General features: G+C 48.0%; 2 protein-coding genes across 2 annotated transcripts in view; both read right to left on the reverse strand.

Annotated features, from left to right (window-relative positions):
* Positions 1-771: 771 nt before the first annotated feature.
* On the reverse strand, positions 772-9,893 carry Bnip1 (BCL2 interacting protein 1). The gene is made up of 6 exons (XM_070011871.1): positions 9,766-9,893; positions 7,429-7,521; positions 5,381-5,472; positions 4,888-4,989; positions 2,355-2,473; positions 772-1,421 (listed from the first exon to the last, which is right to left on the reverse strand). The coding sequence occupies exons 1-6, from the start codon at positions 9,847-9,849 to the stop codon at positions 1,225-1,227; spliced, it is 687 nt and encodes a 228-aa protein (XP_069867972.1). The 5' UTR covers positions 9,850-9,893; the 3' UTR covers positions 772-1,224.
* Positions 9,894-14,197: 4,304 nt separating this feature from the next.
* Positions 14,198-21,605, reverse strand: part of Crebrf (CREB3 regulatory factor) — a 66,711-nt gene continuing 59,303 nt past the window's right edge. Inside the window, exon 9 of the mRNA XM_070011868.1 lies at positions 14,198-20,865. Coding sequence (XP_069867969.1) covers positions 20,750-20,865 — 116 coding nt within the window. The 3' untranslated portion in view covers positions 14,198-20,749. The remainder of the gene's footprint in view (positions 20,866-21,605) is intronic.

The following is a 21,605-nucleotide window of genomic DNA, read 5'->3' on the forward strand; positions in this document are numbered from 1 at the left end:
ACGGGGAAACTGAGGCCTGGGACGTGGCCGGCAGAACTGAGGCCGGCCGGGGCCTCGGCGTGGCATGGCTTCAGCCTGGGGACCTCCGGGGAGGCCCGGGCCGCACAGCCCCAGCCCCAGGCCCAGCGGGGCTGCGGAGGGCGGGGCCAGGCCTGGGGAGGGCGGGGCCTGGCTGGGGGAAGGCGGGGCTGCGAAGGAGGGCGGGGCCAGGCCGGGGGGAAGGCGGGGCTGCAAAGGAGGGCGGGGCCAGGCCGGGGGGAGGCGGGGCCAGGCCTGGGGGAAGGCGGGGCTGCGAAGGAGGGCGGGGCCGGGCTGGGGGGAAGGCGGGGCTGCGAAGGAGGGCGGGGCCAGGCGGGGCTGCAAAGGAGGGCGGGGCAGGGCTGGGGGGAAGGCGGGGCTGCGAAGGAGGGCGGGGCCGGGCCGGGGGAGGGCGGGGCCGGGCTGGGAGGAAGGCGGGGCTGCGAAGGAGGGCGGGGCCAGGCCGGGGGAAGGCGGGGCTGCGAAGGAGGGCAGGGCCGGGGGAGGGCGGGGCCGGGCGGGGGGAGGGCGGGGCCAGGCCGGGCTCGCCACGCACACGCGCAGTGCCCAGCAGTCGTTGGAGGCATGTGCGGGCTGGGCGGGAAAAATTCATGAGACTCTCTGGCAAAACCGTGAAGCAGGGGGGCGTGGCTCACGGGGCAGAGCGCCGGGAAGCTGAGCCCCGGGCTGGCGCGCATGCGCACTCGCGCTGGGGGGGAGGGGCTGGCTTCCTAAAGCAGCCGCGTCACCCCATGAGACACATGCGAGTTTATTCTGGGATCACCGCGAGTCCCATCGTCCATCGCCCTTCCTCCCCCCGTCCCGGGGCTTGAGATCGGGGCCTGGGCGCCGTCCCGGGGCTTGAGATCGGGGCCTGGGCGCCGTCCCGGGGCTTGAGATCGGGGCTGGGCGCCGTCCCGGGGCTTGAGATCGGGGCCTGGGCGCCGTCCCGGGGCTTGAGATCGGGGCCTGGGCGCCGTCCCGGGGCTTGAGCTCGGGGCCTGGGCGCCGTCCCGGGGCTTGAGCGCTCGCGGCCCTTTCTGTGTCTGTGGCGCTGCGGACTCGAACCCGGGGCCTCCTGTGCGCGCGAGGCCGGCGCTGTACCACGGAGCCGCCTTCCCGGCCCCAGATCGGGCTTGGTTCGGCCTCAGGAGGGACTCGGGGCGCGGGCGGGCGTCCAGCGCGGCGGGGTCCGGGGGTCCCGGCTCACAGGAAGGGGAAGAGGCGCTTCTTGACGATGTAGAGCACGGTGGCGAGGAAGAGGGCCAGCGCCAGGAAGATGAGGAGCTTGTCGGTCAGCTCGCGGCGGTTGTACTTGGTGATGAGCTTGCGGCCCAGCTGGATGGTCCCCGACATGGACTTGAACTCCTCATTGGCGTCCAGGATGGTTCGGGAGGAGTTGGCTGGAGCGGGAGCGGGAGGGACCCGGCCTCCGCTTTAGAGGGCCGGGCGGCCCCGCCTGGCCCCGCCCCCAGAACAGGCCCCGCCCCAAAGGGGGCGGTCCTTCCACACGCCCCGCCCCCGGCACTGGGTTAAGAATGCACCCAGCAAAGTCCACCCCTCCCCCCCCCCCCCCCCCCCGCGGGCTCTTCTCGTATTCTACGTTTTTCAGTTTCCTTAAATTCACTCCCCACCCCCCCTTTTTTTTTTGCCAGTCCTGGGGCTTGAACTCAGGGCCTGGGCGCTGTCCCTGGGCTTTTGTGCTCAAGGCTAGGGCTCTACCACTTCGAGCCACAGCTCCATTTCCAGTTTTCTGGTGGTTAATCAGATTATAGGAGTCTCACGGACTTTCCTGCCCGGGCTGGCTTTGAACTTCAATCCTCACATCTCAGCCTCCTGAGTAGCTAGGATGTCAGGTGTGGGCCATGGGCTTATTTTTACATTTTGTGCCGGTCCTTGGGCTTGAACTCAGGGCCTGAGTGCTATCCCTTACTTAGTTGTTTGTTTTTTTTTTTTTTGCTCAAGACTGGTGCTTTACTACTTGAGCCACAGCTCCACTTCCAGCTTTCTGGCCGCTCATTGGAGTTAGGAGTCTCCCAGACTTTCCTGCCTGGGCTGGCTTCAAACAGTGATACTCGGATCTCAGCCTCCTGAGTGGCTAAGATTACAGGTGTGCGTCACCAGTGCCGGCTGGCTTTTAAACTGAGATCCGAGCAGTCTTCCTGACAGCTATGCAGCTGTGACGTCACCCCTACGGATGACATCACCCCCTGCTGACGTCACCCCACCCGCGATGACCTCACCGACGGTGGGGGGGCATCAGAGGTGTGGAAGCGCTGGGCCACGGCCACTCGGGCGACTCTGGGAGACGCTTCCTGCTCCTGGCTTGGCCTTACCTAGCGTGTGCACGGCCTCCTCGCTCTGCTGGACCTGCTGTGACATCATCCTGCTGATCCCCATGAGGCTCTCGGTGATGGCGCTGGAGGTCTGGGCCAGGCTCTCTTTGGTGGTTTTCCTGGAGATCCAGAGGGGAGAGAAGCCACGTCAACAACTGGTAGACCTGGATCCCATCGCGCTCAGTGGGGCCGGCCAAGCTCGGAGGGACCAACGGCGCATGCGTGCCGTCCCGGGCAGAAGCTGGATCGCAAACACGCTTTTACGTTTTGCTCATGTTGGTGGTAGTGGTGTTGTGTTATCTTTTGTTTTGCTGCTTTGGAATTTTTTGTTTTTGTCTTGGGGGGGGGCAAAGGAGAGTACAGAAATGAAGGAAGGAGGGCTGGGAAGGTGGCTCAGTGGTAGAGCGCTCGCCTAGCATGCAGGAAGCTCTGGGTTCGATTCCTCAGCACCACAGACACAGAAAAAGCAAGCGGGAAGTGGTGCTGTGGCTCAAGTAATAGAGCGCTAGCCTTGAGCACAGAGAAGCTCAGGGACAGCGCCCAGGCCCTGAGTTCAAGCCCCAGGACTAACCAAAAAAAAAAAAAAAACCTCCAAAATAATGTACACATTACTTGACTTATGAAAATGTTGACCCTTCTATGCATCACCTTAGTAACAATACAATTATATATGTGTGCATATATATAAATAAAATCAATATTAAGTTAAGAGCTAAGACAATTCCCTTTATAAAGCTCACCACTCAATGGCACCTCATGTTTCCACCTACCTACCTCCTATCACCTCGTGGTAGTTTCTCTGCTCTTATTTTTTGAGATTTTTTTTTTTGCTGGTCCTAGGGCTTGAACTCTGGGTCTGGGCGCTGTCCCTGAGCCAATCTGTGCTCGAAGCTAGCACTCTACCACTTGAGCCACAGCGCTTCTTCTGGCTTTTTGGTGATTAACTGGAGGAGATGAGAGTCTCATGGACTTTCCTGCCCAGGCTGACTTCAAACCGTGATCCTCAGATCTCAGCCTCCTGAGTAGCTAGGATGACAGGTGTGAACCACAGGCTCCTGGCTGATAATTTCTTGATACACGTATCCGCTAAAGCTGGCCTGGAATTTCCCATGTAGCCCAGCTGGCCTCAAACACACAATCTCCCTGCATCTGCCTCCCAAGTGCTGGGATTACAGGTGAGCACCACCATACTCCGCTATTTTTAAATGATCTGCTCTGGCTTTTGTGGACTGCAAAGATGGAACAGAAACTGGGGCTGCTGTCTGGAAAGCAAGTCATAGAGTCTTAAAAATGTTCATAATCTGGGCTGGGAAGGTGGCTCAGTGGTAGAGCTCTTGCCTTGCATGCATGAGGCCCTGGGCTTGATTCCTCAGCACCACACAAGCGGAAAAAACAAAAAGCCGGAAGTGGTGCTGTGGCTCAAGTGGTAGAGCACTAGCCTTGAACTGAAGAGCTGAGGGACAGCGCCCAGGCCCAGATTCAGGCCCGCGACTGAACCCCCCCCCCAAAAAAAAGTTCATAATCTCAGCCGGGCGCCGGTGGCTCACACCTGAAATCATAGCTACTCAGTAGGCTGAGATCTGAGGATCACGGTTCAAAGCCAGCCCGGGAAGGAAAGTCTGTGAGACTCTTATCTCCACTGAAGCACTAGAAAACTGGAAGTGGTGCCATGGCTCAAGTGGTAGAGCGCTCGCCTTGAGCTGAAGAGCACAGGGACAGCGCCCAGCCCAGAGTTCAAGTCCCACATCCCCCCCAAAAAAACCCCAAAGTTCAAAATCTCAGAAAATAATAAGCCAATAATCTTAGGGAGCATCCCTCAAAAGAACTCCCCCAAATATGGGTGCAGCCTCATGTGCTAAGCCCTGCTACTGTGCATAACACGGCTGGCTAACACAATGGAACAGCACACACACTGAACTCACGTTTAAGAGTGTTAAAACAAGCGGGCGCTGTTGTAATACTACTACAAGAACGAAAGGACAATGAAGTCTACATATCGTGTGGCTTTCGCTCTAAACAATATGGAAGGAAGATAATAGGGGAGATGGTGTGGCAAAAATGAGCAATAAGATTAAATACAGACTTCTCATTTTGGAATTCAGGTTTTGATTTTACCCATTTATTTTAAATAAGCCACAGATTTCTTTCAGACTTCAAAATCTACTACGGCCAGGCGCCAGTGGCTCCTGCCTGTCATCCCAGCTACTCAGGAGGCTGAGATCTGAGGATCACAGTTCGAAGCCAGGCCAGGCAGGAAAGTCCATGAGACTCTGATCTCCAATGAACTATCAGAAAACCGGAAGTGGCGCTGTGGCTTAGGTGATAGAGTACTAGCCTTGAGTAAGAAGAGCTCAGGAACAGCGCTCAGGCCCTGAGTTCAAGCCCCAGGACTACTACACAAGAAAGTAAATAAAAGCTCTTATGCATTCAATGGTGTTAAGAACCAACGTCAGGCTCAAAGGCAGAGATGCTCTGTGCACAGGAGCAGGGGTTCTGGGGTTCCGAGGCCGGAGAGACACAAAAGCGGGGCTACCTTTGCCTCAGGGGACCTCCTCCTTGCAGAAGCTCGGCTTTCTCTAGGTTGTCGATCGCCATTTTGCAGGTAAGATTGGCTTTCCTCCATGAGGTCTGATTGCTGGAAGACAAAAAGAAAAAAAGGGTCACGTGAGCACACGACACTGCGGCAGTGCTGCAGAGATGGCGTGTGGCCTAACTTGTGAGATTTCCACGAGATGGATTTCCGGAGAGCAAACACAATCCCCACACAGGGAATCACCCGCGAGCCAAGTACTAGCACCCTGCTGGCCAATCACCGGCGTCCCAGCCCTCTCTGGTCCCTCCTATGCCTGGGCCGGAGACATCAGCGCTCGCATTCGCTGAGGGACAGCGCCCAGGCCCAATATATGGAATATGAAGTATATTTTTGTGAACTGCCCACGAGTTGCTTCTCCTTCCCCTCTTCCTCCATCAGAGACCACCCAGCCTAGGTGTTAAATGGCACAATCGCATTCCTGAGCCCTGCCTACCTGAGCATCTGCTTTTTGTGGTTCTCCACTTCCTGCAGCAGGATCTGCTTCTCCGATTCCTTGTCCTGCTCCTTAGCAGACTGCTCCAGCTCCTGGAGAGGCGGGAGGGGTAGGGAGCAAGAAGGCCTTTTATTTTTACTTTGTTTTTGGCCAGTCTTGGGGCTTGAACTCAGGGTTTGGGCGCTGTCCCTGAGCTCTTCTTACTCAAGGCTAGTACTCTATCACCTGAGCCACAGCGCCACTTCTGACCTTTTCTGTGTATGTTGTACCAAGGAATTGAACCCAGAGCTTCAAGCATGCTAGACTAGGACTCTATCACTAAGCCACATTCCCAGCCCGAATTACACAGATTTGAAAAGGCAATAGGAGCTGGGAACTGGTGGTGGTTCATGACTGTAATCCGAGCTACTCAGAAGACCGAGACTTGAGAATTGTGGTTTGAAAGCCGGGCGCTGGTGGCTAACACCTGTCACCCTAGCTACTCAGGAGGCTGAGATCTGAGGATCGCGGTTCAAAGCCAGCCCGGGCAGGAAAGACCATGAGACTCCTATCTCCAATAAACCACTAGAAAACCAGAAGTGGCGCTGTGGCTCAAGTGGTAGAGCGCTCGCCTTGAGCAAAAGAAGCTCAGGGACAGCACCCAGGTCCTGAGTTCAAGCCCCAGCACTGGGCAAAAGCAAAACAAAATGAAAAAACCCCAAACACCCAAAAGATCAGCTGGGGTGCAGTGAGGCAGAATGTGAAGCCTGGAGCCGAAGTTGGATGTTTTCAAAATTGCTCTCTAAAAATATCCCAGGTGGCACGTAAGACAAGGGCACTATTGTTTTGCCTGGCTCAACTGGCTAGCTTTTCTACCAACTTTGGGACAGACTGTCTGTACTTCTAAGCAACAACAAAGTAACTGCTTTTGGGGTGATGTCACTGGAAGAGAACACAGCTCTGGCCCATGCAGTGAGCCTGGGGGACCCCACCCACCAGAAGACACTCCCTGGGACCCACGCACCCTTGAGGGAGCAGCATGGAAACACCACCACTGCATTTTCAGATGGCACCAACACCCTAGCTGAAGTCAGATGCGAAACAGAAAGGAGGAGTCTGGGCAAAGAGCGTGCAAAGCTTTACCTAGGAGAAAGCTGGCGCTGGAGCCGGGTGCTGGTGGCTCACGCCTGTCATCCTAGCTACTCAGGGGGCTGAGATCTGAGGATCACGGTTTGAAGCCAGCCTGAGCAGGAAAGTCCGTTAAGACTCTTATCTCCAATGAATCACAGAAAATTCCAGAAGTGGCACTGTGGCTCAAGTGATAAGAGTGCTAGTCTTGAGCAAAAAGAGCTCAGAGTGTCTAGACCAAGAGTTTAAGCCCCAGGACTGGGGGAAAAAAAAAATTCCAATCTGAGCTGGTGATCTAACCAGTGCCTGGTAGTTAATACTTGTAATACTAGTTACTCAGGAGGCTGAAATCTGAAAATCAGGTCTGAAGGCAGCCCATGCAGGAAAATCCATGAAATTATTATTAGTATTTTTGTTGTCGGTCACTGGGGCTTGAACTCAGGACCTGGGCGCTGTCCCTGAGCTCTTTTGCTCAAGGCTAGCGCTCTACCACTTGGACCCACAGATCCACTACCAGTTTTTGAGTGGTTAACTGGAGATGAGAGGCTCATGGGGTCTTTTCTGCGGAGGCTGGCTTCAAACGGTGATCCTCAGATCTCAGCCTCCGCTAGGATTGCCTGGCTGAACTTCTTATTTCTAATGAACCACCAAAAAAGCTAAAAATGGAGGTATGGCTAAAGTGGTAAAGCACCAGCCTTGAGCACAAAAGCTCAGGGATAGTGCCCAGCCCTGAGTTCAAGCATACGAGCACACACACAAATCCAATCTGCACCGAAAGGCCTGAGTAATCAGTACCTGGAGAGCAGGCTGGGACGGGCTCCTTTATTGTCTCAATGTTTTCCACTGCGTCCGGCTGGCATCTGAAGCCCTACGTGGGAAGATACCCAGGAGCCCTTCCCTGTTATGCGTCCTTGGCATTGGAGACCCGCAGCCACACTTACCTGTATTCTGTGCCGTAACTGCTGGAACTTCTCTTTGACTTTTGTGTTCAGCTCAGTAAGTGCACTTAAGGGTCCCGAACAATCGCGAATATCCTAGAAGAAATGGGAGAGAGAGAGAAGCGTCATCCCCACTTGACATAAAAGGACTTCAAATGGACTTGACAGAAAATGGACTGAAGCTGGGTGTGGTGGCTCACGCCTGTAATCCCAGCTACTCGGGAGGCTGAGATGGGAGGATCTTGGTCCACCTGGCACTGTCCCTTAGCCTTTTTTTTTTTTTTTTCCAAGACTAGAGTTCTGGCAAGTGAACCACAGCCCCACTTCTGGCTTTCTGGTGGCTTACTGGAGATAAGAGGCTCACAGACATTTCTGCCTGGGATGGCTTTGAACCCCGATCCTTGTATCTCTTTCATCCTCCCTACCCCCTCTGTTTGTGGGGCTCGAACTCAGGGCCTGGATGCTGTCTCTGAGCTACTTTTTTGTTCAAGGCAAGGACTCTACCACTTTAGCTACAGCTCCACTTCCGGTTTTTGAGTGATTCATTGGAGAGAGTCTCATGAGGATTTTCTGCCCGGGCTGGCTTTGAACAGCGATCCTCAGATCTCAGCCTCCTGAGTAGCTAGGATGACAAGCAGGAACCACCAGTGAATGCATAACGTTTTCACCTTCCTTTAATGTGAGCAAACAGAGCATCGTTGTTAGGTGGCTCAGTAGTCAAGTGCTTGTCTGGTGTGTAAAACACCTTGGGCTTGACTGCCAGCAGCGCAATTTAGTATGCACGTGTATACACGTGTGTGCACACAGACACACGATGTCTGTCTTGACCTATTTTAATTATCAGTGCCTCATGTTGATCAATATGCCATCCAGGCAGCACTTACACATCCAGCAAGAATCGATATCCAAACTGCAAAGCTATAACTTAGATCCTTCCGACTTGAAAACTGAGATGCTAAAGCTGCTGGCAATCTAAGACAGATTCACTTCGTTTGCCTTTGACAAACCATCTGTGATGACTCACAATGTTTACAGACATGCTAGGGGCAGAATAAAAATGCATGTCTGGAGAGCAATTCAGAATCACTAGGGCCAAGTGTTAGACCTTGGCTTATGAATTCAAATCCTGGCGGGAGCTAATCAGAGCTGTGCACCCTTGAGAAAGTTGCTTAAGTTCTCTGTGCCTCAGTTTTCTCACATGACCTAGGTCAAGATCATATGTCTGTGTAAGGCATTTAGCAGAGAAGCTGTAGCACTCTAAGAGTACAATAACCTGGTTTCGTCACTCTTTTCCACTAAAGGCAAGAGGATGCAGAAGGCCTCCTGGGCAACTCAGATAAGTGATGCAAAAAGGTGAGCTTGGCCGAGAAGGTGGCTCAGTGGTAGAGCGCTGGCCCAGCATGCATAAAGCCCTGGGTTCGATTCCTCAGTACCACAGACACAGAAAAAGCCCTAAGTGCTGCTGTGGCTCAAGTGGTAAGAGTGCTAGCCTTGAGCACAGAGAGGCTCAGGGACAGTGCCCCAGGACCAGCAAAAAAAAAAAAAAAAAGAGACAACCTTGTTGTTGTTTTTAAAGGGTGGGCATGATCATTAACTAAGCCAGTCATGGGGCTTGAACTCAGGGCCCAGGCGCTGTCCCTGAGCTTTTTTGCTTAAGGGTAGCGCTCTACCCCTTGAGCCACAGCCCCACTTCCAGCTTGTTGCTGGTTCACTGGGGATAAGTTACGCACTTTCCTGCCTGGGCTGGCCTTGAACAGTGATCCTCAGATCTCAGCCTCCTGAGTAGCTGGGAGGACAGGCGTGGATCACCCCTACCTGACAAAACGTTTCATTGTTATTTCTTATTTCAAGCTAGGCTTTTTGCTATGTAGCCCAGTTGGCCTTGAACTCATGACCCTCCTGTCTCAGTCTCTTGAGTGCTAGGATTCCAGGCTTGTGCCACCATGCCCTGCCCGGCCATTTCCTTTGCCTTGTCTTTCCCTTCTCCTCCCCCCCCTTTCCCCTTCCCCCCCCTTTCTCCTTTTCCCCCCTTCCTTTCCCCTCTCTTTCTTTCCTCCTGTGTGTGCATGTGTTGAGGATGGAGCCCAGGGCCTTTGCACCTGCTAACCGGGCGCTTCACCACTGAGCCCAGGGCCTTTGCACCTGCTAACCGGGCGCTTCACCACTGAGGCACACGCCAGCGGGTGGGCTGGCCTCGCCCGCGGGCGGGGTGGGTCGCGGGGTGTCTCCCCTCCGGTCCGCGGCGGGGGGGGGGGGCAGTGGACGCAGGCTGCGAGCCCGGGCCGAGCGCGGAGGCGGCCCGCAGGCCGGGGTCCCGCAGGGGGTCCCGGGGGAGCCTACCTGGATCAGCGCTTTCACCTCCAGGTCGAACCTGACGATCTCCTGGTTGCAGATGCGGACGTGGACGTCCAGGGCGGCCGCCATGTTCCGGCCGCCGGCTACGGGTCGCGGCGGCGCCCAGATTCAGACGCGCTTCCGCCCCGCCCCTCCGGGCCGCCCGGCTGCCACGCCCACGGCCACGCCCACCGCGGCCCAGATTCAGACGCGCTTCCGCCCCGCCCCTCCGGGCCGCCCGGCTGCCACGCCCACGGCCACGCCCACCGCGGCCCAGATTCAGACGCGCTTCTGCCCCGCCCCTCCGGGCCGCCCGGCTGCCACGCCCACGGCCACGCCCACCGCGGCCCAGATTCAGACGCGCTTCCGCCCCGCCCCTCCGGGCCGCCCGGCTGCCACGCCCACGGCCACGCCCACCGCTGCCCAGATTCAGACGCGCTTCCGCCCTGCCCCTCCGGGCCGCCCGGCTGCCACGCCCACGGACACGCCCACCGCGGCCCAGATTCAGACAAGCTTCCGCCCCGCCCCTCCGGGCCGCCCGGCTGCCACGCCCACGGCCACGCCCACCGCCGCCCAGATTCAGAGGCATTTCCGCCCCGCCCCTCCGGGCCACCACGCCCACAGGCCAGGGCAGGGGCGGGACCAGGGCAGGGGCGGGACCAATTATGTATATATATATATGTATATAAAGTATATATACTATACTACATACTTATATTTAATATATGTATTCGTATACTGTTGGTAGTATATAACATACATATTGTGTATAAATATAAATATATTTGTATCTGACATGTAGTATATAATATATAAAAATATGATATAAATTATACCTGAATATATTATAAATGTATTATATGTAATATATAAAATATATGTAAAATAATATATTAATATATTTACATATACAAAATTTATATACAACCTGTAACTACATATTCTATATAATTATATACAGGTTTAATTATATATAATGTATTATATATAATATGTAGTAGACATACTATCATAGCATATATGTTCATATAGATATATATCTATATGTATATTATGTAATATATACATATATACATTATATACTTCTATATAATGCATGTATGTCATACATATACATACATACATATAATTTTTAGTGGTGGTACTGGGATTTGAACTCAGGGCCTTGTAGTTATTAGGAAGGCATTCTACCACATGAGCTATTACACCAGTCTCCAGTCTTTATTTTCTTTTAAACTTTGAAATTGCAGTATTCTCTACAATGACTATGAATTACAGAGTGAAAGAGAAAATGAACTTGTGTGTGTCAGCCCGTACTAAGGCTTGAACTCAGGGTCTGGGTGCTGTCCCTGAGCTGATATTCTACCACTTGGTCCACAGCTCCAGTTCTGGCTTTTTTTTTTTTTTTTTTTTTTAGGTAGTTAACTGGAGAAGAGAGTATCACAGCACTGGCTTAGAACTGTGATCTTCAGATGTCAGCCTCCTGAGCAGCTGGGATTATGGGAATGAATCATCAACTCCTGGCTTGAACATTTTTTTTTTTTGGTCGGGTGTGGGGCTTGAACTCTGGGCCTGAGTGCTGTTCCTGAGCTCTTCAGCTCAAGGCCAATGCTCTACCAGTTGAGCCACAGTGCACTTCCAGTTTTCTGAGTGGTTTATTGGAGATAGGGTCTCATGGACTTTCCTGCCTGGGCTGGCTTTGAACCGTGATCCTCAGATCTCAGCCTCCTGAGTAGCTAGGATTATAGGCTAGACCACCGGCGCCCGGCTAATTGAACTTTTTTTCAATGTATGAAATTCAAAGCAGTTCATCTGAGTACTTGCTCTCAGTCCAACAATGTGGATTAAGGGATCTTTCTAAAACACATGTAGGCTGGGAAGGTGGCTTAGTGGTAGAGTGCTTGCCTAGCATGCATGCATGAAGCCCTGGGTTTGATTCCTCAATACCACAGACACAGAAAAAGCTGGAAATGGTAGAGTGCTAGCCTTGAGCAAAAGCAGTTCAGGAACAGTGCCCAGGCCCCAGGACTAACAAAATAAATAAAAACCCCATAGATGTTAAGGTACTTCAAGGATTACATCACTTCTATGTCTCTTGGTGGTTTTTTTCTGTGTGTAATTGGTGTGGTTTTGATACTTTATTTTTGGTGCCAGTACTTGAACTCAGTGCCTCTTGGTGGTTCTGCTACATGAGCCGTACCTCCAGTTCCTTATCTAGTTTTATTATTTTTTGCCGGTCGTGGGGCTTGAACTCTGGACCAGGGCACTGTCCCTTAGCTCTTTCAGCTCAAGGCTAACGCTCTACCACTTGAGCCACAGTGCCACTTCTGGCTTTTTCTGCTCCTGCTTATGTGGTGCTGAGGAATCGAACCCAGGGCCTCATGCATGCAAGGCAAGTGCTCTACCACTGATCCACCTCCCCAGGCGCGCCCCTTTCCCCCCTTTTTAAATGCTGGTACTAGGGCTTAAACTCAGGGCCTGTGTATTTGTCCCTTAGCTTTTTTGCTTAAGGCTGGCACTCTACCACTCAAGCCACAGCCCAATTTCCAGCTGTTTGGTGGTTCACTGGATGTAAGAGTCTCACGGATTTTCCTTCCTGGGCTGGTTTTGAAGAGTGATCCACAGATCTCAGCTTCCTGAGAAGTTAGGATGACAGGTGTGAGCCACCAGCACCTGGCTCATTTTCACAGAAACAATGTCAGAGCGTATCTTCAACAAATGGTGATCCTTTTTGTGATTCAATAATAGTGCAGATTTCGTGTGTGTGTGTGTGTGTGTGTGTGTGTGTGAGAGAGAGAGAGAGAGAGAGAGAGAGAGAGAGAGAGAGAGAGAGAGAGAGAGAGAGAGAGAGAGAGAGAGAGAGATGGGGCTTGAATTCAGGGCCTGGGCACTGTCCCTGTGGGGTTATTTTTGCTCAGAGCTAAACACTACCACTTGAGCCACAGCTCTACTTCTGGCTTTTTGATCATTCACTGGAGATGAGACCCATGGACTTTTCTGCCTGGGCTGGCTTTGAACAGTGATCTTCAGATGTCAGGCTCTTGATATCTGATCACAGGTGTGAGCTGCTTGGCTTCCAGTGTCCCCTTGGCTCTTGTTGCCGTATTTCTCATACTAAATTGTCACATACAAGCCTACTTCCAGACTTGCCACTGTTTTACTGGTCTGTCCTCTATCCATACACAAAATGACACTAATTGTATATGAGTTTTGATATCCACTATTAAACACTCAATTTATCCCCTCCCCTCCTACCTCCCAGCTATTTTTCCTCACCAAAATAACACCTGTGAAGTCTGAAATCCCATGTTACTAGACTGCCATTCTATTTGTATGTAGCTTAGTACTGACAACTGTTATCAGTTCCTGTTTGAGAACTTGCTATACCTTCCCACGTGTCCAAAGGCCTTTGTTTTTGCATGCTTCAGGTTTCTTTATCTAGACTTGAATATATCTCCTGTCACTACTGGCAATATATTTTTATTATTTTTATAAGGGTGATGTACAGAGGGATTTAGAGACAATTATTTTAAGAGTAAAGAAACTTTTTTTTTTTTAAACGAACAGGTTGACATTCAAATCAGTCCTATGTTTTGGACCCTTGAATAGAAAGCTATTTAAAATAGTAGAGCAAACACAAAGCCAGCTCAGGGTAGATCTGCTCAATGCACCCTGGGGGGGTGTCTTTCTCCCATGATGCTCCTTGTTGAAGGAATCCCTAGACCACCATGTCTCCAATTATAGGAGCTTGGCCTTATATATATATATATATGCTTTCTGATTCTAAGCCTATTTGGACTTATTTCCAAATACTGCCTGTGACGTGGCCAAGAAGAAAATGGATCGTTCCTATGGAGCTGGCATTGTAACCTGGGTCTGGGGCTGGTCCTCTCTCTGGTCCGAGTCTCATCGGACTCTTCTGTACCATGAACTTGACCATGAGCCTCAGTACTCGGCCCTAGAGGAAGCAGCTGAGTTCCCTAACTGGAAAGTGGTGAGCAGAGACTAAAGGAATGCTGTACCCTACTCCTGAGGACATTTAATACCTTCTATTCTGAACCTTCTAAGCTGGGATAGGACAGCATTTCTCTCAACTGTTCTGCCTTGAATCTTTCAAATTCTTCATTACAGAGTAGCTAGAGGGCTCCATGAGGAGGAGGAGGAGGGAGAGGAGGAAGGGGAGGAGGAATGGAATGGCTTTTCTAATTGCTTCTACCCACATAAGGCCATTGTTTCCTGTGCCGGTCCTGAGGCTTGAACTCAGGGCCTGGACACTGTTCCTGAACTTTTTTTGCTCACTGCTAATGCTCTACTACTTAAGCCACAACTCCACTTTCGGCTTTTTTTTTTTTTTTTCCGGTGGTTCATTAGAGCCAGGAGTCTTAGATGACAGGCATGAGCCTGTGATCCCTGGCTAAGACTTCATTTTCATGTTTTTGCTTGTCATGGGGTTTGAACTCTGGGCCTGAGCTCTGTCCCTGAGCACTTGGTGCTCAAAGCTAGTGCTCTATCACATAAGCCACAGCACCACTTCCAGTTTTCTGGTGGTTCGCTAGAGGTAAGAAAACAGACTTTCCTGCCCTGGCTGGCTTTGAACTGCGATCCTCCAGATCTCAGCCTCCTGAGTAGCTAGGATGACAGGTGTAAGCTCTTACAATGGCTTTTGCTCCAGGGCCCTGTGTACGCACTTTGCTTAGGCCTGGAGACATGATTAATTAAAATGATGAAAACACACAGACACATACTATTATTTCAAATCAGGAGAAACCTCAAATGTTTTATTTTTTTTTTCTCCGAGATATCATGTGCCCAAAATTTCAAAGAGGACAAAGAAGTAGAAGCTGTTCTCTTATGAAGAATACAAATGCTTTATATCCATTCAAGAAGTCTATATTGTAGCTAAATGTCATTGAAATATTGAAAAGTTAGTCTGAAGTGTCAAGGAAAGACCAACAGGGGGCGCAGTGGGCGGCTGGCTGCTGGGTGGGATCCTTTGGGATCCGTTGTCTTCAGAAGTGGATGGCTGTGGGGTGGGGGTGGGGGGGACATAGGCGAGAGGAGATGTAGGAGAGAAAGGAAGAGGGAAAACACAAGGCAAACCATTTCAAACCTTTTCATCTTTTTTTTTATTTTAAATTACAAAGGATGTTGCATACACTGATGAAATCTGCATCTGTCTAGAAGTGTTTCCGGGTTATGGATGACAGAGACCCAAGGCAACTTTGTGCAGTGAATTGCCTTTTCTTCTGAAAAATGAAAAAAACAAAACCCAAAACCAAACATACATATAAACAAACAACAACAACAAGAACCCGGCGTTACAACTATGAACCAACATTTGAGTCATTTTTTTTTTTTTTTAAACAGCTCATGCGCCAACGAGAGAAAATTCTTTCTAGACAAGAGACAAAACTGAATCTGATAAAAAAAAAAAAAACGGGGGGGGGGGCATAAGTCCAGTTGGGAAGGGGAAAGAGGTTAACCACAACTACAGAATGTTGATGATAGCATTACAAATAGAACCCTAAGCAACTATGCAAAGATCGCCACGTTGTCGGAGCAAATGCTTTCAATTTTTTTCTTTTTTTGCTTATGTGGTGCTGAGGAATCGAACCCAGGGCCTCAGGCATGCAAGGCAAGCGCTCTACCACTGAGCCACCTTCCCAGCCCGGAACAAATGCTTTCAATTCTTGCCCTTCTAACTCTTCTCTTGCGGCTTCTGTCCTGTCGCTACGCACAGAGAGGCTAGGCTACAGGACAGATCCTGGGGAGAGAAGGTTAAAATAATAATAATAACAATGGTAAAAGCCAGCAGTGTAATACAATGTCATAAAAACACGTGGTGGGAAGGCAGTTACAGTACACAATACATTATTTCTGTTATTTGGTTCTGCAAAAAGAAAGAAAGGGTGAAAAGGCAAGCCCCAGTACTCGTGGGCACCCAGAATGGACTCGACTACACCACTGTGTGTGAACGAAAGAGGCAAAGCTAAGTTCACCCAAACTTGGCACATGGAAATACCCACAATGCTCTCGGCTCAGCCACCATGTCTTCGGGTCCAAACACCCATTTGGAAGTGCTTAACAAGGTCCGAACCCCTCAGCCCACCTCTGTACTTCTTGTTTCTCAACAGTAACAAAAAAAGAGAGAACAGTTTGGCATAGTTTGGTTTCTAGGTGTCGTTGCTACCATTTCAGTCTGTTTGTTAAGCAGGAGGACTATGCTTCAACACATAATCCTGCTTGTCAGGGGTAAGCGTGGAAATTCTCAGTAGTACATTTCGCCATCTTTCTCCAACCAGGGGCTAAATTATTTGTTTCGCACTACGAAACCACCATTCCTACACCAGTGGACATTCACGGATGCATCCAGATGCATTTGAAATATTAAAACAACAACAACAACAACAACAACACGAAGTCATCTTCTCATAATGCCCTGCTGAAGATTACGAAGGTTACAAAAGAATCCACAAGTGGTACGGCACTGGAGACGTGTCAGTCACGATTAAGGGAAGAATAAGTGTGCGGTTCTGTGCAAAGTAGCAGAAGCGGCTTCCGTTCCACCACAGACTTCATGAGAACGAATCACACTGAAAGCATTCATTCAATGTGTTCTCGAAATTCAAGTTTCAAGACTTGGAGAGATGCTAACGTTGGTAGGTACTTAACTAGAAAACACTTGAGACAAGAGTTTTTAGGAAGACTCTAGAAAGGAAAGGAACACAAGTTTTTCTTTTTGTTAATTTCTGCTGAAGGCAACTTGAATCCATTTCTGAGGAACTAAATCTTAGCAGCTAAAAAAAAAAAAATGTATGCTTTTTTTTTTTTAAACGTATGGAAGTAAAGAAAAGCACATCCATGCTGGACATATTGGTGAATAAACTAACAGCTTTATTAATGAAGGCAAACATCAGATAATCGTCTGAATATTATATATATATATATAAAAGAAATTCATACTAACAGCATTGTATTTCAAAAGTACTATACTTCTTTTTCTTTGAAAGAGACTTGTCATCTGTTGTATAAAACCAACAAAAAAAAATGGGCACTCTTCTCCTAAAAAGTTATGGAAAAGGAAGTAGTCGATTTCAAGCAGATGAATTGAACACACCTTTCTTGAACTTGTAGACTATTGCTAAGAAGCAAATCAAGTCAAGCCATCGGAAAGATGTAGAACAAATTCATGAAAGGCAGAAGAGAGAAGGGATGTAGTGAAATGACTGTGAATCTTTCCCCCACACTTCAGATCAAAGACCATTCAAAAAAAAAAAAAAACAAACCTGGCCTTTCACACAAGTATAAAAGAACTACAAAGAGACGGAATGTGAAATCTCACTGCGGGAAAACCCATCGTGCGTGAGGCATTTGTGGTAGCTCAGATTCTCTCGCCGAAAGGGACATGGAAGGGAATGACTATGTTTAGTTTCAAATGTACAAGTAAGGCACAATATCAAGCCAGGTCATCATCAGTTGTGAAGGTCGCAGGAAGGGACAGAGATCATACATGGTACAGTAGGACAAGCATTCATCTCGGACTGAGCATGTGTGGCGCCCCATTGGTAACCAGACAAGATCTGGACGAGATTGAGCAACTGGACAGCATGCTTTCATAGGGAGACAAACTCTACAAAAAAAAAAAAAAAATCCAGTGTATCTGAAACTAGGAAGAAAAGTTTTTTGTTGCTTTTTTTTTTTTTTCTCTTTAATCATAGTAGTAGTAGTACTAGAGTCGAAAGTGTATCATCGCCTTTTGGAACAATGGGTTTGTTTGAGGTGAATTTCACAAGGTTCTGGAATTCACTATGAGCGATCCTGGATACCATGTATGAACACAAGACACCCTTTAGAGAGTTCTTCTCTACTGATCATCAGCCAAAAATACATGCTACGGTTTTCAAAAAAAAAAAAAAACAGAACATGTACAACTGTTGGGGTTTTTACATTACCGTACAAGATGTGTGTGTGTGTGTGTGTGTGTGTGTGTGTGTGTGAAATACATGAAACATACATATCTTAATGACAATAGAGGAAGCAAGATTATTACTGGCATTAAAATACAACCATTTCTAGACGGTTTTAAATGCCACAGAGTCCCCTGGTTAAAATGTAAAGCTGCACAGCTTGCTTGGGTCATCTTGAAGATAAAGTTAAGATCACAAGAGCATTCACCTTCCACTCTACATTTTACTGCCAGGTTTTTATTTAGATCAAGTATCAGTGTAGCATTCTGACCAGCCCAGAGTTAGCAGCAAATGGCAGGAATCATATAAAATGCAAATTTTTTTAAACAAAGTGCTTTTCTAAGATATACATACATATATAAATAGGTACAAAATAAAGTGTCAACATTAAAAAGCTCAACTATTTAAAAGCTTTGAACTATTTAACTTAAGTCATACATATAAAAACACTGAAATGCAAGGATATGGAATCTACTAAACAGATTCAAAGTCTTTTTTTTTTGTTGTTTTGTTTTTTGTTTTTGAAATGCAAGACCAAAAAATCAAATTCTGGTTTGCAGACAAGAAAAAAGTATCAAAAAACCAGAATTTCTAACAGAGCAGCTAGAAAGGGGGCAATTTTATAAACCTCGTCAGCTGAATGTCTATATCACAAAGTGATTTTCACCTGACTGAAAAACTGCCATATTTTGGAACACTTTTCCATTTCCCAGATACACACGCTGTGGAAACGTCACAAGCTTTTCCTGTACTTTGTCCTTTTCGCATCTAGAAAGGAAACAGTGAGCTGATGAACTTGAACTCGTCAGCCACTGAGATTTGCCCTTCTCATCCGTTCAATGTGAATGCACGAGCGGGCACATTTCCACTAAACATGGAGGACAATCTTGAGGGTTATGTCAAGCCATTCCTCCTCAGTTTTTATCTCCAGATGTCAAAGAAGCTAGAGGGCCTGTTGGGTTGTTATTGTGTGTTCTAGAACTGAACCTTCATGTGCTATGTAACTTCATGTGCTGTCGCTTACAAATGGAGAGAAAGAAGGGAGCGGGAGGAGGAAGAAAGGAACCACGCTGTACAGATTAGAATGAAGATAGTAAATTCTACCATCAGGTAATGGAGAGACAGGTGTTTTCCCAGTGGTTAGGTCTGAAATTTTTGGTTTTCTTGCTGTTTCTGTGTGTGTGTGTGTGTGTGCGTGTGCGTGTGTGTGTGTGATACTTTTTCCCCCTCTCTTTTAAGTACAGTTTGGAAACCACTAGGTTTCGGAGCAAACAAAAAGATTTGAGAGTAAACTGAAGGAACAGATGGAAAGATCTGTGGGGTAGGTTTATAATGCTGCCTGGACAGAAGGAATTCTCATCAAGAGGTAAAGCTCGAACATGGCTACATGGACTACAGAAGCTGTTCGATGTGAGCCAAAAAAGAGCACCTAAAAACTAAAAATGTGTCAACGTCTCCCAGTTCTAGAAACTATAGAAGAATAAGTCACATGTAAGTTTGAAGAAGCTAGTTTGAAAATACCTGTACAAAAATATAAAAATCTATAAAGTTTTCTGTTTCTGTTGTAAGCTTGTGTTGATCTTTGAAAATATTACATGCACAGTAATACATCGATTGGAAAAGTGGCAACTAAAGAATTAGATAGTTTTAGCTTTTTTTCTCTCTTTACAGATATATATATATATACACACAATACAATAAAAATAATCTGTATTTTGGTTGTTTGGTGGAAGTATACTACAATAAGCTAAATAAACTTTGTCATCTTCAAAGTCAAAAACTTTATCAATAGCTTAATAAAATGAAATATATTAAAATTTCCTACAGTTAAGTGCAGAAATAAAAAGACTTACAGACACCTAAATGGCTACCAACTTACCTATTATGGAAGCAACTAGAGGAACAGCAAAATAATATATCTGTATGTATGGATGCTCCTTCTATAGATAATTGGACCCAAACAGAAATAAGATTCACAGTTCAGTAAGATCCCAACCCTGACCTTTTAGGTTTTGCTCCTTTTTTCATACATTCATACAGTATCATGTAAGCTGTGCAAAACTTTACTTAGACTGGCAGTTTGCCATATCAGTTGCATTTGTCTTTGGTACAAAAAAATAAAACAATCGCAATAATGTGCAAGTATTTGTCTTCTTCCGGTCAAGTACCGAAATAGGAGTTTTCTAGAGCCATCTTTTTTTTTTTGTTGTTGGTTTTTTTTTTATATATACAATACAAAGACTCTGTGGCATATATCTACATTTCAACATAGTCCTATATACATTCAAAAAATCTGAAAAAGTTTGGAACAAAAAAAAACAGTTAAACCCCATAAGTTTTCCATCTATATATCTTAATTTTTTCCTCATTAAAGGTTTTCATCATACAAAATATTACCAGTTTTAGAGTTTCCCAAAATACAAGGCACAAAGAATATGCTTTTTTCTTACTTGCACAGACATCTGTATATATTTATAGATATATATTTATATATGATATTGAGCTCTGGAGTTGAACGTCTACCATGGCACTCAAACATGAGTGCCGGGTGAGCCATGTACAAGTGAGATTAATGGCTGTGGAAAATTAGGACAGAAAGCAATAATTCTAAAAACAATCTAAATGGACTGTTTAAAAAAAATGCTTCCTTAACATTTTTGAGTGATTCAGAGCATAAACCTGCCATCATGCTTGGCATTATACTGAGCTACGCACCCTCGCACCCTCCCAAAATGTTTTCCCTTCAATGCGTGTGTGCAACTTACACCTTGATGTTTACTTAGCATGTGAGCTCCACTGCTAATGCCAGTAGCAGGTGTGATGGAGGTTTATGTTCTGAAATGCAATAATCAAGTATTTTGGATCATGCTTCACTTATGCTACAAGTTCTTAAAACAATGTAACCTAATCATAAATGTTTACATAATGCTAACTGACATGCAAAACCGAATGAAAATATACAATGGATAACGAGAGAAAAACAAATAGACAGACACTTCTGACCAGTGGTCCAGTAGGGCTGGCTACACTTTTGATGCTGGTATTCGCAGGCCCACCAGGCCACCGGTGGGGTTGCCTTCTGCCGTCTTCTCTAACACTTGGTTAACAAATTCTGAGGTTTGCCCAGCAACTGGGAGGCCTGTGGAGAATAAAATGCACACCTGAATGCACAATGGAGAAGGCATACCGAAAAGGGAAGGGATAGCTAACACTTGAGGGCCAGGTGGACCTCAGCTCGATGATACTGGCCCTACAACAGTGCTCTGCTACTTGTAACCACAGCCCAGAACACCTTTGACCCATCACACTTGACTCCGCCATGGTTAAGAACAGAAAAGTGACACCAAGAATAACCATGAAGAATATGCTGGGCATGGTCACGCACACCTGTAATCCCATCACTTTGGGGAGGTGGCGGTCAGTCTTTGCAGACAGACTTTGTCTTAAAAAAAAAAAAAAAGTAGATAAAGCCGGGCACTGGTGGCTCACACCTGTCACCCTAGCTACTCAGGAGGCTGAGAGCTGAGGATCATGGTTTAACACCAGCCGGGGCAGGAAAGTCCGAGCCTCTTATCTCCAATAAAGTACCAGAAAACTGGAGGTGGCGCTGTGGCTCAATTGGTAGAGCGTTTGCCTTGAGCTGAAGAGCTCGGGGACAGTGCCCAGGCCCAGAATTCAAGCCCCACAATTGACCAAAAAAAAAAACAAGTAGAATGACCACTGGAGAATAGCTAATCACAGTTTAAAGTTGGGGAGACGGCAAGTAGAAGAGTCTAGACCCAAAGCCCGAGCCTGCCACAAGGCTGCTTCCCTATTTCTAGGAGCCAGGCCCTGCCCCTCACTTTAATGTCATGTGATTCCTAGGCCAGATTCAACCTG

The sequence above is a fragment of the Dipodomys merriami genome, unplaced genomic scaffold, assembly GCF_024711535.1.
Source record: "Dipodomys merriami isolate MVZ:Mamm:240054 unplaced genomic scaffold, mDipMer1.0.p SCAF_848, whole genome shotgun sequence".
Classification (NCBI taxonomy): domain Eukaryota; kingdom Metazoa; phylum Chordata; class Mammalia; order Rodentia; family Heteromyidae; genus Dipodomys; species Dipodomys merriami.